The sequence below is a fragment of the Natator depressus genome, chromosome 5 (genome assembly GCF_965152275.1).
Source record: "Natator depressus isolate rNatDep1 chromosome 5, rNatDep2.hap1, whole genome shotgun sequence".
NCBI lineage: Eukaryota > Metazoa > Chordata > Testudines > Cheloniidae > Natator > Natator depressus.
In genome coordinates, this window is record NC_134238.1 from 48,911,691 (window position 1) to 48,930,351 (window position 18,661).

Below are 18,661 nucleotides of genomic sequence, written 5' to 3' on the forward strand. Positions count from 1 at the left end.
TACAAATACAATTAAAATAGTAAGTCCAAGCACCGGAAGATTATAGATTTAATACTGTTTTAGTAGCAGAGGTTCTCACAGCCTGCTGCACACAATCATATCCAGCAATAACCTACACTGAAAAAGTTAGTAGGGTTCCTGGGTACAAAAGCTTACACAGAATTGTCCATTTTAAGGAGCAATTTGAGTTTGCTGAGTTTTTAAAAATAAAGTTATATTATTGCACAGCCTCTCAAGACCTCCTTTCATGGCCCCTGCAAGAGTTGTGACCCACAATTTCAGAAATCCTGAGTCAGACCTAATCTATTTACATAATTCTGTTATAGCATTATTTGTCTTTCATTTTCATTGCCACTGACCTTGCACATACAAGAATGCAAACCAGTAACAAAGTTAGCCTTCCCTTTTAAGGCAAATCAAAATTACCACTTAATAATGAAAATCAGGTACTGCATACAGACAAAATTTCCCTTATTGTAATAAAGTTCTTTAGTGCAGTAATCAACACATTTAAAGATCAAACTGGACATCTCAAAATCAACTAAAATCACCAAGAGGGACTTATGAACCCTACCACATTTGGGGTAAAGTTCACTATACAGAGAAAAATATTTTAAAAAAAGGTATTTAGGCCTTTTAATTTAATTTATTTTTTAAAAAAGTTACTGAAGTACTTATTTTATGCAAACCAAGTACAACAGACAATAACTTTCTTGACTTACCTGCAGGCAGCTTCTTGTACTCTCTTGTTGCTATCGAGGATACGTTTTAGCAACTCTGTCATTAATGGCTTCAAGTACGTATCTGGGGGTTGACTAACTACCCAGTGTGCATAGCGGCTAAGAGTCCAGCATGTAATGGAGCGCACAAGAGCCTTTTTATCAGAGAGGCACTGAATAAGGTGAGGGATTAGTTCAGGAAGATATGGAATCATACCCTGCATGCAACCTACAAACACAAAAATATGTAATGTAAAATACTGCTGTTAGAAAGACTTAAAATAACTCTGGCTTAATATTTCTCTCTTCACTGAGACATTCTGAAAGGTGCCAAAAAAAGGAGACTAAATCTTGCCAATATGCAATCAAGCTCATCAGGCCTGGAACGTCTTACTATCTGTGCGACAACAATTTATTACTTTTTGCAACTTGTCAATCCATTTTCATCCAAAATCATCAATATCATCCACTGCTCCCATGATACTCAAAAGCCTTGGTGTGCTAACGGTAGTTTAACAAGCACATCTGCTTAATACAATTAGTTTGCAAGTTTGTGTTAATTTACTTTTGTTTGATAAGACACAGACGATTAGCGCCTCAGTTATAAGAATATGGGCTACAGTTCCCTAAGGGTCTACTCCTTAATGGTGGATCATTAATACTGCCAGTTTCCTGTGTTAAGGAGAGTTAGGCTGTCCTGCTCCCTCACTGCTCTCCATTGGAAGTATCCAAAACAGAGATCAAGATCACTCCTACCAATGTCCCTACCCCTTCAATTTCTGAGGAGCAGCAGCAGGGAGCAGAGCTGCCTAACTGCTTTCAGCCCAACCAACTAGTACCATATTTCTTAGTCCACAGGGGCACTACACAGTTAGGACCTGCTTTTCCTCTCTTGGGAGCTCTGGGAAAAAGAGGGGAGAAAGAGTAGGTGAACAGAGGTAGGGAGAGACAGACAAGATCAGTCAGACAATACAGGAATGATGATGAATGAGCAGTAGACATTTATGCAAGAGACTCTTGACAAAACAAGACATATCCATTAAAAAAGGTTGCCGTTAAGCAATACAACTGAGTAGAGCTTGGTGAAAATTTTTGGACAAATAGTTTACCAAAACTGCAGTTCAGAGTTGACCAAAACCTATTTATGAATTTGACATGAATTCCTCGAATAGTTTCATCTAGAATAAATAAATGAAAGGTGGAGAGGGAGTCCCCTAACCACTGGACGATAGAGTCACTCTCACTCCGTGGCCCAATTAATATTTAATTATTTAAACAAAAATAGAACAGCTTCAACAGGAGAAAGAGAGAGTCCCACCCCAATCACCCTGTGTCCCAGTAATTAGTATCACTCCTCTATTAAGTTCAAATCCCTGCTCCAAATCAGGCAGAATAGGGACCTGAATCTGGATCTCCTACATCCCAGGCAAATCCTCCAACCACAGCACTATAGGGTATTAGGGCACCAGTATCTCATCTCCCCCAGTGGTTTTGTAAATAAAGTTTTCAAATTTTCTTTGAGTTTAATTTAAAAAAAAAGAGTGGTCAACTGTCCAAAAACTAAACAAGATATTAAATTTCAGGCTAAGCTAAATGTTTAATGTGATTTAAAAAAAAAAAAAAAAAAAAAAAACTGTTGCCTACCTTTTGTAAGTGTTGTTCTTCGAGATGTGTTGCTTATCAGTATCCATAGGGTCGGCTGTAGCACCCTCTTGAATGCCATGCTTATGCGTTGGTATATTAGGCACTGCCAACCCTACACCCTCTCAGTTCCTTCTTGCCAGGTCATCCAACAGAGGGATAGAAGGGTGGGCAATAGAATGGACATGAGCAACACATCTCGAGGAACAACAGTTAAAAAAAAAAGTTACTAGTTTTTTCTTCAAGTGCTTCCTCATGTAGATTCCCTTCTAAGTGACTCAAAAGCAGTATCTTCAGAGGTGGGCTCAAAGTTCAGTCTAGCAGCTTGCAGTACTGCTCTACCGAAGCCAGCATCATCCGGGGCCTGCTGGGTAAGTGTGTAATGGGATGTGAAGGTGTTGACGAACAACCAGGCGGCCCCCTACAGATGTTCTGGAGAGGCACTTGGGCTAGGAAAGCTGCAGAAGAGACTTGCACCCTGGTTGAATGGGCAGTTACGATCACCAGAGGTGGAACCCTGGCCTGATCGCAGTGAATACAGGCAGTGATCCAAGAAGAAATTCTTTGAGTGGACACTGGATAGCCTTTCATCCTGTCGGCCACTATGACGAATAATTGCGTTGACTTGCGGGATGGCTTGGTCCTTTCAATGCAGAAGCCTAGTGCCCTCCTGACGTCTAGGGAGTGCAATCTACGCTCCTCCTCCGACTTATGCAGCTTTAGAAAAAAAAAGATAGATAAGTAAATGTCCCAGCCCATAGGAAACTGCGAGACCACCTTGGGCAGGAAAGCCAGGTGTAGCCGCAGCTGGACCTTGTCCTTGTAGAAGACCGTATGGGGCGGTTCTGAGGTAAGCACCCTAATGTTGGACACCTGGTGGGCAGATGTTATCGCAACTAGTAACGCGACCTTTCAGGACAGGCGAAGGAGAGAGCAAGAAGCCAGAGGCTCTAAGGGGAGTCCACTGAGCCATGACAGCACAAGATTCGGGTCTCATGATGGAACGGGGTCCCTGACGTGCGGGTAGAGGCACTCGAGGCCCTTGAGGAACCTAAAAGTCACGTCCTGGGCAAAAACCGACCTACCCTCAAGCAACAGACAGAAGGCCGAAATAACGGCCAAGTGGACCTTGATAAACAAAAGGGACAGGCCTTCGAGCCGGAGGTACGCCAGAATCAACTTCAACGACACCTGCTCAGGCCAAATACCTTTATTCGAGGTCCAATAAGCAAACTGCTTCCTTTGGGTCAAGTAGGTCACTCTGGTGGAGGGCTTTCTGCTGCCCAACAGGACCTGCTGGACAGCAGCCGAGCACTCCTGCCAAGGATCACCTTCGCCCTGTCCTGCTTGATTTTCATGAGGACTCTGTGAATCAGTGGCACCAGAGAGAAGGCGTACAACAGAGCCCCTGACCATGGGAGCAGAAAAGCATCTGACAGGGAGCCTCTGTCGATCCCCCAGAACAAGCAGAACACGCGCTGGACGCGAACAGGTCCACCTGGGAAGTTCCTCACCTCTGGAAGATGAAGCTAGCCACTTCCAGATGAAGGGACCATTTGTGGCGAGACAAGAAGGTCCTGATAAGGCGATCTGTCAAAACATTCCTGGCGCCGGGAAGGTGTGGCTATGAGATGGACTACGTGTTGTATACAGAAGTTCCAGAGCCTGAGGGCTTCCTGGCAAAGGGCAGACAACCTGGTCCTGCCTTGCTTGTTGCTATAGAACATAGCCGCAGTACTGTCGGTCAGAACCTGGACCACCTTGCTTTTTATGTGAGGTAGGAAGGCTTCGCAGGCCAGGCGAACCACTCAGAGCTCCCTGACGTTGATATGTAGGGAGCAATCGTAACTCAACCAACAGCCTTGCGTACTGAGCTCGCCCAGTTGGGCTCCTCACTGTAGGTCCTAGGGTCACTGACAGGGATGGAGCCACAAAAGGGAACCCCCCTCCTACACCGATGCAGGAGTCCGCCACCATGTGAGTGACGACAGTACATGGTCCACGACCCTGATCACACAGTCCATGCTGTGTCTGTTGGGGACATAGATCAATGCCAGCCAAGCCCATAGGGGGCCTGAAGCAGAGCCGCACGTGCCAGACCACGTAAGTGCAGGCCACCATGTGGCCCAACTATCATAGGCACGTGAGTGCGGTGGTGAGAGGGTGGGCTTGCATGCATGAGATCAGTTACGCCATGGCTTGGAACAGAGCTTCAGGGAGGAAGGCTCTGGCCTGAAGTAGAAGCAAGGACTGCTCCAATTAACTCAGTGTTGTACAGGCATTCAGATCGATATCTTCTCATTTATCAACAGCCCCAGTTCGCGACAGTTGGCGCAAACCAGATCAAGATGCCGCTGCACCTGATCCTGGGACTGGCCCTTTATAAGCCAGTGGTCAAGGTATGGATAAATTTGCACACCTCAGGTAAGCAGCCAATGGTGCTATGCACTTTGTAAACACTCTCAGGGCTGACGAGAGACCAAAGGCTCTCGACTTTCTGAACGAGGAGTTGCTCATGAGAAAGTTCCCTGAAGAGGGACGGGAGGGGTTGGAAGGAAGGGAGGGCCAGCCTCGAACTACAGGGTGTAGCCCAAAAGATTATGAGGAGCACCCAACGGTCCAAGGTCAGCGTTGACTAGACCAACTGTAAGGGGCGCAGGCGGTTGAGAAAGAGCAGGGGGGTGGATCCTGTGAAGTGACTGGGGCACGGTCCACAGGCGCATCCTCAAAATGCCTGCTTCTGGCTTCCTTGGCCTCTGGAAGAACCAGGCTGGGCAAAGGAAAGGGAAGATAAAGGGTGATGCTGTTAAAATCCTTTGTCTCTGTCCTTCTTTCTGTAGGAGCTGGACCAGGGGACACCCCAGGACTCGACGGAGGCGGACAGAAGGGTGGTATGGGAGTCTTTAAGGGTGTGGAGCCATGCATCAGTCAGCTCCAAAAAGAGCCCAGCTCCCTCAAACAGAAGGGTAGGCTGCATCTCCTGGGACAGCAGAGAGTACCGTAACCAGGACCTGTGTCTCACGACCACCACAGAGGTGACTATCCTGGCTGCCAAGTCTGTAGAGCCCCACGCCATCTGGAGGGCAGCTCTCGCCACTGCTTTGCTTTCATCCACCAAGGTGGCTAAGTCCTGGGCTCATCCTGTGGGAGGCCCTCCTTGCTGATGGAGTCCCATAGGTTGAAGTTGTACTTGCCTAGCAGAGACTCATGGGTAAGACACCTGAAATTACAGGCTGGCTGTCGCATAAATTTTTCTGACAAACAAGTCCAGCCTCTTGGCATCTTTATTTTTTGGCACGCCACTTGCCTGCCCCTTTCATTGACGGCAGACATGACCGGGGATCCTGCTAGAGGATGAGTGTACAGGTACTCAGACCCCTTTATGGGGACATGGGGGAATGGGAGAGGGGGTCTGCCACACATACTTGGCAATTTTAAGGACCCCTAGGTGGATGGGCATTGCAACACGGGCTGGGGTGGAGGAGGGTATAACATTAAAGAGGTCGGACTCCTCCGCTAGCTCCTCAACCTCCAAATTCAGGTTGGCAGCCACCAGCAAGGCCTGTGCTCTTTGAAGACATCTGAGGAGGAGCTGTTTGTTTGTGAGGGGCCCGCCACCACTTCGTCCGGAGACAACAAAGATGACTGCACAGTAGGGGGAGGGTCTGCTTATCCTTACTCGTCCGCAGATGGCTCCTTGGGAGTCGGGCCCACTGTGTTGCCCCCACGTTGGATTTGGCACCGTGCTGTGACTGGGGTGCCAGCTGAGCCGGGGGCAGCTTGTCTGATCCACCGTTCCTCCCAGGGTATGACTATGGGACCGACATAACAGGTATACCCCACAGGTTCCAGTACTGCCACTGAGCAAGCCATTGCCACTGACTCCACCCTGCTGCTGCAGGAGCCACACTGGTCTCATGTACTGGTGGCGATTCACCTTTTAAAGACGAGGGGTTCAACTACCCTTCAGGCTTGGACCATTGCCCTTCTGGTGACCAAGGCAGAGCTGTAGATGCCTGAATCTGCCGACTAACCCTCGCCAGTGACCAGTAAGGAGAGGGAAAAAGACTGGTGCCTGCCCAAAGAGCAGTACTGGGGAGCTGGAGACCAGTGCCACAACCTGAAACAATCCCGCACTGGGGGTAATCGACATCTGGGAGACCGCCTAAGCAATGGTGATCTGCGCCATGGCGAACTCTGGCAGGAGACCCAACAGTACCATGGGTACGTAGATCAGAATAGCGACTCAGGTGTCCTGTGCCTCACAGGCAGAGACCTTAGCATCAGGAACCTGTCTTCTAATCGGGGACAGAGGCTGAGGTGCCAGGATCCAAGGCCTGCGGTCTGGAGATCAGGGACGCTTTGCTGCTTTAGGGGGCGATCCCATAACCAAATTGCCCGTAGATGCCGGGGCTTTGGCCTGCTCCATCACCTGGCTTGGTGTCTGCGGTGCCAGTTGGTCTGGTTGCTCTTTGGCCGCCAGGCCCGTTTTGGGCCCAGATGACCGTACTAGGGGCTGGGACCTCCAGCCACTCCCAGGAGTCAGAGGTGGGATCCTGGCTGGACTAGGAGGTCCGACCGCAGCGGTACCCCCAAGCAGCTCCGACCAGACACAGGTCCTTTGCCTGAAGCCCCCTTTTTCTCCGATGCTGATGGGCCAGTCAACTTCAACTGCTTCTTAGGCACTGGGGAGGGGGAACGGTGCTCGGAGAATTCTGGTGCCGGTAGTGCACAACATGCTGATGCCGAGGTGCTGGGCGTGCAGTCTGAACAAGAGTGCTCTGAGGTAGGACAAAGAGCAGCCTCCATGAGGAGGGCCCTCAAGCAGGTATCTCGTTCCCTCTGAGTTAAAGGGTGAAAGTTTTTGCAGATCCTGCACTTATTTTTTTGTGGGACTCCCTCAAACACTTTAAACAACTCTCGTGGGGGTCACTAATGGGCACTGGCCAGCTGCACAATGAACATGGCTCAAAGCCAGGGGAACAGGGCATGCTTTGTCTGAGGCGAAGTCCCAGCTGGGACTACCTCTTAAACAACAAACAACATTTAACTTAAAGGTCTAACTAAGTACGTATCAATTAACAACAAAGGAAACAGAACAATGGACTATAAGAACCCCAACACTCTAGCGATGCAAGACAAGGCACTCTGACCAACTGTCATAGGTGGTAAGGAGGAACTGAGAGGGTGTAGGGTCAGCAGTGCCTAATATACCAACGCAGGAGCACAGCACTCAAGAGAGCGCTACAACCAACCCTATGGGTACTGCTAAGGCAAAAATCTCCAACTGTGCACGTGGGCACGCAACCTTTTTCCCCCCCCCCCCTACTCTGAGTGCTTGCTCATGTCAATCCCATTCTAGGTGGGTTATAAGCAGTATCCCTGGAGGCAGGCTCAGAGTTCATGGTCGTCTGGCTTGCAACACTGCTCTGCCAAAGCCAGCATCATCTCGGGATTGCTGGGTAAGTGCATAATCACATGTAAACGTGTGGACAGACAACCGGGTAGCAGTCCTGCAGATACCCTGAATTAGCACCTTGGCCAGGAAGATGCTGGTAGAGGCCTCGCTCTCTGGATACCGGGAGAGCCTGGGAAGGCATCAGCCCTGCCACCAGTCCGGATCCCCTACCACTCCCTGGATTCGGTGCTGGATCCTTCAGAGGGTTAGGAGACCCTATCAAGCTGAGGGGGGGTCGTCCATATGGCTCCAGTGTGGGCTGGCAGCCCGAACCGGATCAGTTGCCCTTCTTGCTCTGTGCCACGGAGCTGCTCTTCTTCGACCTTTTCTTAGGCCCCGGCGTCGAGCAGCAGTGCCGGGTTTAGCCTGGCGCCAGGGGTGTGCTGCGCACCGAAGCGCTGGGGCAGAGTCTGACCAGGAAGGTTCAGATGCCAGACTGAGAGCAGCCTCCCCTCAAATGGATGTCTCGCTCTTTCCGAGTTCTGGGACGAAAGTTCTCACACATGCTACACTTCTCCTTCACGTGTGATTCCCCCCAAGCACTTGACGCAGCTGCTATTGGGGTCACTAACAGGCACAGGCCTGTTTCAATCAAAGCAGGGCTTAAAACATGGAGACTGGGGCAAAGTCCCCACTGGGACTCTAACTACACTCCTTAACTACTGTAAAACTATTTACAAGGCCGGAAGGCTTGAAGACTGAAGTAGAAGAATCACTAACCCTTGCTAGGCAAGGGAAAGGTTCTCTGACCAACCATCATGGGTGGTAAGAAGGATCTGAGAGGGGGTAGGGCCAGCGGTGCCTAATATACCAACGCATCAGCACGGCACTCAAGAGGGCACCACAGCCGGCCCTACGGATACGGCTAAGGCAAAAAATCTCTAATGTCTGCGCATATGTGCACACCTAGAATGGAATCAACATGAGCAAGCACTCTAAGAACAGTTTTAGTTTTTTTTTGTTTTGCTGATAAAACCAAAAAAAAAAAAAAAAAAAAATTAATTTGTGGTCTAGCCAAAATGAAATTTTTTTGATTTTTTCACACAGTTTTTAACTGTAAAAACAACGAGGAGTCTGGTGGCACCTTAAAGACTAAGATTTATTTGGGCATAATCTTTCGTGGGTAAAAAACCCACTTCTTCAGATGTCTTTAAGGTGCCACCAGACTCCTCCTTGTTTTTGTGGATACAGACTAACACGGCTACCCCTCTGATACTTGACACAGTTTTTAAACTCTGAATTTCCAGAAGTCAGTTGTAGAGTAAAACATACACATTAATATTTCAACATCTAAGGTAGGATGAAAACATTTCAACACCTTATTCTGCCTATATACTGAAAGCAAATTAAGCTTTGATCTTCCTTGCTTTTTGTTTTCTAACATATCCTTAAGTTTTACTATCTTTTAATATCAGTGAAGGTGGTAAATTTGTAAGTGCTAGACTTGAGTGTAATTCCTTGGCTATATAATGGACTCAAAATGACATTGTTCCAAGTACTGCCACTGAGCAAGCCATTGCCACTGACTCATTAAGCTACAGCTACATTAAGCCCTAAATCAATGCCAAAAGAAAGCACTGCTAAATTGGAGGAAGTAAGGGGCTGTGTGTCAGTTTAAACATCAACATTTCATGAAAGGCTAGGGCTAGAAATATAGGATGTATACCATAAAAAACCAGGAAAACCAGCTTGGAAATTATACAAAGTCTCTAACCCTCAGAGCTGGCTAAAGTACTCTATTAAATATAATTGTAATTGAACAGAGTGGGGGAGCAAAAGAGTAACAAGAAACACTAGTTTTTCAAGTGTGGGTCACTTTAAATATTTTCCATAATTTTGTTGTAATTAGTGAAGTTTTATAATCATTACTCAGTTTCACATCCCCACCTCCAGAGGACATGGTATTGCTTTTATTGCATGCACTGCACAGTCACAAGCAAGTTATTTTCCGCTTCAGTCCCCAGCTGCCAGGGGAAGGGGAAGGCGGGGGGGGGGGGGGGGGGAGGGTGTGAGGACCAGAAGTGCAGGGGGTATCCGGAAGGTCCAGTCACCAGGGCTGCAGATGCTAGACCCCCCTCCTCCCGTAGCATCCCCCAGTCAGGTGCCTCCCCCATTATTTTTAGTTGAAGTCTGACAGGCCACAGGCTTCCATGATTTTTTATTACCCACGACCCTGTCCCTGACTTTTACTAAAAATAACCTTGACAAAATCTTAACCTTACTGATTACACAAGAAGTGATAGTGATAAAAAGGGGTGAGTGGGAAGGAGAAGGCAAGGTGTTACAAGAGAAACAGGCGATAAGTCTGTAAGACATACCTTGATGGTGATTACTGTTTTTTGTTTAAAGAAAAGGAATACCTGTGGCACCTTAGAGACTAAAATTTATTTGAGCATAAGCTTTTGTGAGCTACAGCTGTTTGTTTTAAAAGGTACCTTAATGAGTAGATGAGTTTTTAGTAGAATCTGAGTACAGTACAGATAGCAAACAGCTTTTAGAAGGGCATAACAAGCAATGTGGAAGGTGGTAGACATATTTGAGAGAAGATGATGAGAGGAGGCTAGAGTCACAGCTGGAAATTTATATTTTACCAACACAGACATACTAGTATTTTAGAAGTCCAGTATCTTTGGGCTATAAACACTTAGGCATACTAATAAGCTTTCCCAGGCACTAGCCCTGAACCAGTAATCAAATCAGAGAGAAAGATTCCAATCCTTGCAAACAACTAGCCAAACAGAAATGTCATGTAAGGACTAAAATATACCAAACATATTACAAATGTTCTTTAAACCTGAAGGCATAACCAACCCAAACTTTTCAGACAACGAGAAGCTGAGTCTCACAGTAGCTTATTTTGTTTAACAATTTAGATTTTTTTTTTTTAGTTTAATTTTTTCACCCCTCTATAGTAGGACAAACATGCTTTTATGATTGTCCTACAGAATGTCTGACAAAATTAAAGACTTTTTAAAATACTCTTTGTACTAACAGCTAAAATATCAGTTTTCCTAACCGTTTTTAGTCATATTATTCAAAATAGGTGATTTTTTTTAAAACAAAAATTAAGAACATAAAAAATGGTTATATTTTGACAGACCAGTGGTCCATCTAGTCCAGTATCCTGTCTTCCAACAGTGGCCAATGCCAGGTGCTTCAGAAGGAATAAACAGAACAGGGAGAAGAACAAAAACAAAAAACAAAAACACACTACCACACATAAGTGACCCACTAAGGCAGGCTCCCTGCCTTCCCCAGCCCCACACCGCTCCTGGAAGCGGCCAGCACACCCCCATGAGAGGTGAGGTGTTCTCCACATGCTACTCCTGCATGCAAGCACTGCTCCGCAACTCCCATTAGCTGGGAACTGCAACGACGCCACAGGCCCTGGGTAGGCAGGGAGCCTGCCTTAGCCCACTACCCGGGAGCCGCCCGAAGCAAGCACTGCCCGGTGGGAGCCCGCACCCCAACCCCCAGCCCTGAGCCCCCTCCCAGAGCCAGCACTCCAAACCCCTTCATGCACCCCAAACACTGCCCCAGCCCAGAGTCCCCTCTTGTACCCAAACTCCCTTCCACAGCTTGCACTCCTCACCCCCTCCTGCACCGCAACCCCCTGCCCCAGGCTCAGCCTGGAAGCCCCTCCCACATTCCAAACCCTTCTGCCCCAGCCCAGAGTCCGCACCCACTCCCAAACCCCCGCCACAGCCCAGTGAGAGTGAGTGAGGGTGGGGGAGAGCGAGCAACAGAGAGAGAAGGGGTGATGGAGTGAGCAGGGCAGGGCTTCAGGGAAGGGGCAGGAGAGATCTTGGGTTGCACTTAAATTTAAAAAGTGATCTTGTGTGTAAAAAGGTTGGAGACCACTTGGTTAGTCATACTAGAATTCTGCTATAGCATGAGTGCAATTTGTCTTACCTTCAGCAATTGCTCCTAGAACCAGGATACCTGATTCTTTAACCACCCATTCTGGATGAAACAGCAGTTCTTTCAAAAGGGGCAAAATGTGTGGCAGAAGTTCATCACGAAATACATTGGCAAGGACATCTAGTGCAGCAGCAGAACACTTCCCTGAAAATTAACATATTGTAAATCTGAATGTATTATAATACCCATTACTACATTGTCTCTCTTCATTTCAAAATACCTTACCCTTGCACTAACATTTTAGGGCAACAGGGGGAGCAGTGTAGCAATGCTTCTGTTTCACTGTAGTGTGTAAATACCCCATTGTATTCTGGAACCACAAATCACATTCCAGGGAGAAACAGTCACACTGCATTTATGGGCTACATAGCCATGGACGGGCAGCTTTCTCTACTCAAGATCAAATAAATAACCATAGAACAGAGCTTAAACACTTGTGGATTAGTTGCAGGGAGAAAGTATTCCATTTCACAAAATAGTTACCATTAAGCAATCCCAACATGGAGCAACACTAAAAGTGGTTTCAGAGTAGCAGCCGTGTTAGTCTGTATTCGCAAAAAGAAAAGGAGTACTTGTGGCACCTAACAAATTTATTTGAGCATAAGCTTTCGTGAGCTACAGCTCACTTCATCGGATGCATTCAGTGGAAAATACAGTGAGGAGATGTATATACATAGAGAACATGAAACAATGGGTGTTACCATACACACTGTAACGAGAGTGATCACTTAAGGTGAGCTATTCCCAGCAGGAGAGCGCGTGCGGGGGGGGGGGGGGGTGAGGGAGACCTTTTGTAGTGATAATCAAAAACAGATGGACAGAGCCAGAAGAGTACCAAGAAGTCACCTACTACAGGACAGGCCCAACAAAGAAAATAACAGAACGCCACTAGCCATCACCTTCAGCCCCCAACTAAAACCTCTCCAACGCATCATCAAGGATCTACAACCTATCCTGAAGGACGACCCATCACTCTCACAGATCTTGGGAGACAGGCCAGTCCTTGCTTACAGACAGCCCCCCAACCTGAAGCAAATATTCACCAGCAACCACACACCACACAGCAGAACCACTAACCCAGGAACCTATCCTTGCAACAAAGCCTGCTGACAACTGTGTCCGCATAACTATTCAGGGGACACCATCATAGGGCCTAATCACATCAGCCACACTATCAGAGGCTCATTCACCTGCACATCTACCAATGTGATATATGCCATCATGTGCCAGCAATGCCCCTCTGCCATGTACATTGGTCAAACTGGACAGTCTCTATGTAAAAGAATAAATGGACACAAATCAGACGTCAAGAATTATAACATTCAAAAACCAGTCGGAGAACACTTCAATCTCTTTGGTCACTCGATTACAGACCTAAAACTGGCAATTCTTCAATAAAAAAACTTCAAAAACAGACTCCAACGAGAGACTGCTGAATTGGAATTAATTTGCAAACTGGATACAATTAACTTAGGCTTGAATAGAGACTGGGAGTGGATGGGTCATTACACAAAGTAAAATTCTTTCCCCATGTTTATTCCCCACCCCCTCCGTTCCTCGGACGTTCTTGTCAACTGCTGGAAATGGCCCACCTTGATCATCACTACAAAAAGGTCCCCCTCCCCCCCCCCCTCCTGCTGGTAATAGCTCACCTTAAGTGATCACTCTGGTTACAGTGTGTATGATAACACACATTGTTTCATGTTCTCTATGTATATACATCTCCCCACTGTATTTTCCACGGAATGCATTTGATGAAGTGAGCTGTAGCTCACGAAAGATTATGCTCAAATAAATTTATTAGTCTCTAAGGTGCCACAAGTACTCCTTTTCTTTTTACTAAAAGTGGGAAAGACTAAGTTGTTAGTGAGAAGAGTGATACACTTCAGCCCTCATGAAATAGTTTCATGCTCCTACCAAGTACAAAGATTTCTATCATAATTTTGTACAGTAACTCCTTGCTTAACGTTGTAGTTCTGTTCCTGAAAAATACTACTTTAAGCAAAACGATGTTAAGCGAATCCAATTTCCCCATAAGAATTAATGTAAACCTGGGAGGGTGGGGGGGGCGGGTTCCAGGGAAATTTTCTCACACACACACACACAAAGTTTTAAACAAAATTTAATACTGTACACAGCAATGATGATTGTGAAGCTTGGTTGAGGTGGTGGAGTCAGAGGGTGGGATATTTCCGAGGGAATGCCTTACTGCTAAATGATCAACTAGCACTAGTCTGAGCCCTCAAGGGTTAACACGTTGTTAATGCAGCCTTGTAGAGTGGGAGGCTACACAAATGGAGGGAGGAGACAACAGAAGCATGGCAGTGGCTGCAAACATTCCCTGAGGAAACTGAACACGACGATGAATGCACGCTATCCCACTGGAGCGCACCACTCCCTCCACTTTCCAAAGTGCAGGGCGGCGGGCCGGGGGGTGTATGTGTAAGTGAGTGAATGAGAGAGAGATGTGCATTGCCCCTTTAAGTATACTGACTCCACTCTGAGTACACTGCCTTTTTAAGCAGATTAGCAAGTTGAGACAGCGGCTGCTGCCAACAAGCTCCCTCCGTCCAGAGTCCTGTCCCCCCTGCTCTGTGGAGATGGAGTACAGGAGCGGGGGACACCGACATCAGCACCCCTCCTCTCCCCCCCAACAAGCAGGAGGCTCCTGGGAGCAGCTTCAAGGCAGAGCGCAGGTGCAGTACACGGCAGTGCAGGGGAAGGACACCTGAACTGCCCCGCAATGGATAACCTGCTGGACAGCTGCCGCACAGGGAACTTAAGGGGGTTGCCAGCCCACCCTGGTTCCAAGCCCCAACCAGCTAGCTCCAATGGGCTGCTCTTCCTGAAACCAGTGGACAAAGCAGATGGCTACCAATCAACGTTATAAGGGAGCATAGCGCAACTCAGGGGTGAAAGTAAGACGGTACGGGTGGGTATGGCATACCAGTAAAAAGTGGCAGCCAGTACTGGCCCGTATCCATCTGACTTTAAAGTGCTGCTGCAAAGGACCCTGCTTAAAGCGCTGTCGTGGCAGCGCTTTAATGTCGTCGCCCCTTTTGCACCCCCCTCCCCCGCCACTGACGGGGGGGGGGGCAAAAGGAGCAGCTGCCCCAGGGCTGGCAATTTAAAAGGGCCCAGGGTAGGCCAGGCAGCGTGGAAGGGCCGGCTGGGGGGATACTGACCCCCCAGCCCCGCCCTTCCGGGGGCCAGAGCCGGACCCCGTACCGATAAATCTTCGGCTTTACTTTCACCCCGGCACAACTTTAAACGAGCATGTTCTCTAATAGATCAACGACATAACAACGAAACAACATAACCTGGGACAACGCTAAAGTGAGGAGTTACTGTATGACAAACACTTAAAGCTAAACCAAAACTATAGCATATACATTCATTCAACCTGCTCAGATATAAGGAAAACAAGTTGTCGACCAACCTTTTCAAACCATTTACTTTCTAATCTGCTATATATAGCATCAGCAATTCCGAGATTATGTAATCAGATAATTAGAGGAAACTTCACATATGACTTTTCAGTCAGCTAAATATATAAAGATAACTATTCCACTTACAGTAATGAATGCAACAAAATCAAAAAGGAAAAAATACAGATTAAACTGTGTTTTATAGCAATATACAAGCTAACATCTGGACTGTCTCTGGAAAAAGATCAATCATGAGCCCTAATCTACTTCTGGATTCTAAAAGTGAACGGGATTCCTGGAACATGGGTGTTGCACATTATTTTGTGATATATATTACAATTTTCTATTTGCATCTGGATTATTTTTAAATAAAATATTCTGTGTTTTTCTTAGAGACCCAGTCACAGTTGCCAACTTTCACGCGGTAAATAAGCACCCCGACTTTCACAATAAGCCAAAAATCAAGCTAATCCCATTTCAAAACAAGGCCAAAACAAGCCAATCCCTAAGAACCCCAACACTCTATGTGACTAGATCCCCCCAGCACACAGTCTGGGACTGTGGTGGGCCCGCTGTGCACCCCTACTCTCCCCCGCTTGCCGGGAGCCGATCAGAAAAAAAAAAAGCAGCAACAAGCTACAAGCCAAAAACTAGCCAACAAGCAACTCACAAGCCAATTAAGCCAAAAACAAGCCCAATTTCTGCATTTTCACCATGGGTTTGGCATGTCTGGCACCAGTTTCTAGAATTAATTTGTTATCTGATAATCTCATCTTGCATTTAAAAGTTTCCAGCTCTCAAGGGTGGGGGAGGAGGGGAGGAACAACAAAAAAACCCCCACAAAAAACACAAAAACCTTGAAACATGAATTTTTCCAGCAGCAGGGAGGCAGAAGTGGGCATTCCTGCTTGTGGCTCTCCATGGTGCATCCCAGAGGCGGCAGGTCATTCCTATCCCAGCGAATGGGGGACAGGGGAAGGCATCTCACTGATGATACGGGTAACAAATGCCACCTGCATAAGCAGCCAGAGCCAGCTCAGCAAGAAGATGAAGCACATGACACCAGTCAGCCTGGCCCAGGTAAGGGATCAGAGCCTGGCCCATACTAGGGGTTCTCAAACCATGGGCCGAGCCCCAAAGGTGGGCCACAACAGTCCTGGGTGGTCCGCCATCATGGGAGGAGTTTCTGAGGGGTGAGCAGCAACACCAGGCACTGTGTGTCCAGGTCAGTTTCCTCACATGGGCTGGGTAAGGGGAGGGTGGGAGAGCAGCTCCTGACACCTCACAACACAGCTCATGTGGGGAAACCGACCTGCATGCACGAGTGCCTGACGTTGCCACTCACCACCCTTTCCCTGAACCTGCTGGGGGGACAAAGGAACGTTCTGGGGGGAGAGCAGTGACACCAGGCACTCTGTACGTCCAGGTCAGTTTCCCCACGTGGGTTGGGTAACAGCTGCCGTGCCCTCCAGACTGAGGTAGGTGTACGTCCTTGGTGCCCACGAACCACTGGGTGCTGGTGGCCAGAGTGACCATGTAGGACAGCATGGTGCACACAGCCAGAAGGAGCAGAGCTGTCCCCACTGTGCCAGCTAGGGACTGAGTACATGGCTGGGCCCCGCAGCAGTGGCATCCCCTAAGACACAGCCCCTCCCCACACCCTGAGCTACCTCCCTGCCTGCACACAGCCCCTAGCAATCAGTCTTCTTTCTCCACCCTGAGCTACACCCCTCCCAGCACAGAGCCCCTAGCTAGCCACTGCCTGCACCTTGACCTGGCTGAAAGACTGAAAACCAAAGATATCATCAGGTTGACCCTCATTAATGTATGTCCCCAGATGGAAAAACTGTACAAGGAGAAGCAGGCACATCCATCCCATTAAGAATGCTCCTGGTCTGTACGTTATTTTATATTTTTATTTACAATGTGATTCTTTTCTAATTAATAGAGAATAGGGTTAGGTCTTTACTTACACAGCACATTTGTATAGATTTTACCCTAAAAATATTGAAAACACAATGTAGTGTTCAAGTTGGACAATATTTTGTTTTAAAAATCAAACAGCACAATGTGTTTTAACAATTTTGTTAAATATTGTTGTGTTGCTTATTGTTCAGTTTTATACAAAAAACTGTTTTCCTGTTTGACCACCACATTTTGCTCTGAACTTTTTTTAAAGTATAGTTTTACTAAAACTGTTTCATTTCAAAGGTCTTGAAGCATTTTTGGAGTGCATATTGCTAGGAATTTCTAACATTAAAATGAAAATGAAACGCACATTGTTTATTACGGCAAAGAGTCCTGTGGCACCTTATAGGCTAACAGAAGTATTGGAGCATAAGCTTTCATGGGTGAACACCCACTTCGTTGGATGCATGCCCCAAAGAAGTGGGTATTCACCCATGAAAGCTTATGCTCCAATACACCTGTAAGTTTATAAGGTGCCACAGGACTCTTTGTCGCTTTTACAGATCCAGACTAACATGGCTACCTTTCTGATAATTGTTTATCACAGCATTCTAGGTTATATTTACATAATAATTAAAATTATTAATTTTCCTCCAGAAGCGTTAATAGTGGGCCATGGTTCAGACTGCAGCTGCACAGATGAGCCTTGAGTTAAAAAAAAGTTTGCAAATCCCTGGCCCAGACCACTGATGCTGTTTTTGGTCCGGCTGGCAGGGGGTGAGGGGTGGTACTCACAACATGCCAATTATGAATCCCAGCCTCGCCCACAGTGGCCCCAAAAGACTCAGGAGAGATACTGCAGTGCTGGCCTGCCAGGAGCTAAGACCAAGATCCATCCCCCCATCGGGGCCAGCACCGATGCTGCTTGAAACATGAGCAAAGGCGTGACGAAGGCCAGCCTTAACAGAGGGATCAGAATGGATCCTGGTCACAGTGTTAGCTGGTGAGAAGCCGCTGTGGGGTGGGGCTGAGACTCCTAGTCGCTTCAGCACTGCCCCCGTTCCCCCCCTGCCAGCCAGAGAGGAAGCAGTAAAACCAGCCTGGACTGGAACTGGGGCCCTGATCCCTGCCCCGGGGCCAGGTCGGCTGGCACCATAGGATTCATCTATTTGCTGAGCTGGCTCTTGCTATTCATCCAGGTGGCTTTTGTTACCCTGTCCATCAGCAAGACATACACCCCTAGCACACCCTCCACCCCAATTCCATGGGATAGGACCCTACTCCAGGATGAGATCAGTCCAACTAACCACCCATCAGCAGCCAGCACCTCAGAAGGGAGGCAGAAGTCCTGCGGCTGGAAAAATTCACAGCAGGTGGGTGGGGTGGGGGGGTGGAAACGACCGACTGCAGCATACATATCCCCTGAACACACATTTATCCATGACACTGCTGGAGATTTGTTGGTTTATGTGTTTTTTAAATCTGTGCTTTTCTCAGGGCCTTAAAATATAGAAGATTAAAGCACTAAAAAGTTACTCCTTAATGCCCAGTCATGTTAGGCAGATCAGCCATGGTTTGTGATGATG

General features: G+C 47.5%; 1 protein-coding gene across 7 annotated transcripts in view; it reads right to left on the reverse strand.

Annotated features, from left to right (window-relative positions):
- TNPO1 (transportin 1) overlaps positions 1-18,661 on the reverse strand; it is a 170,173-nt gene that overhangs the window by 41,897 nt on the left and 109,615 nt on the right. For all 7 annotated transcript variants that reach the window (XR_012639527.1, XM_074952752.1, XM_074952753.1 and 4 more), the window contains 2 exons: positions 11,731-11,883; positions 723-948 (listed from right to left, as the gene is read on the reverse strand). Coding sequence is in view for 6 of the 7 variants with exons in the window: in XM_074952752.1 (XP_074808853.1) it covers positions 723-948; positions 11,731-11,883 (379 nt within the window). In the remaining variant the exon portion in view is untranslated. The remainder of the gene's footprint in view (positions 1-722; positions 949-11,730; positions 11,884-18,661) is intronic.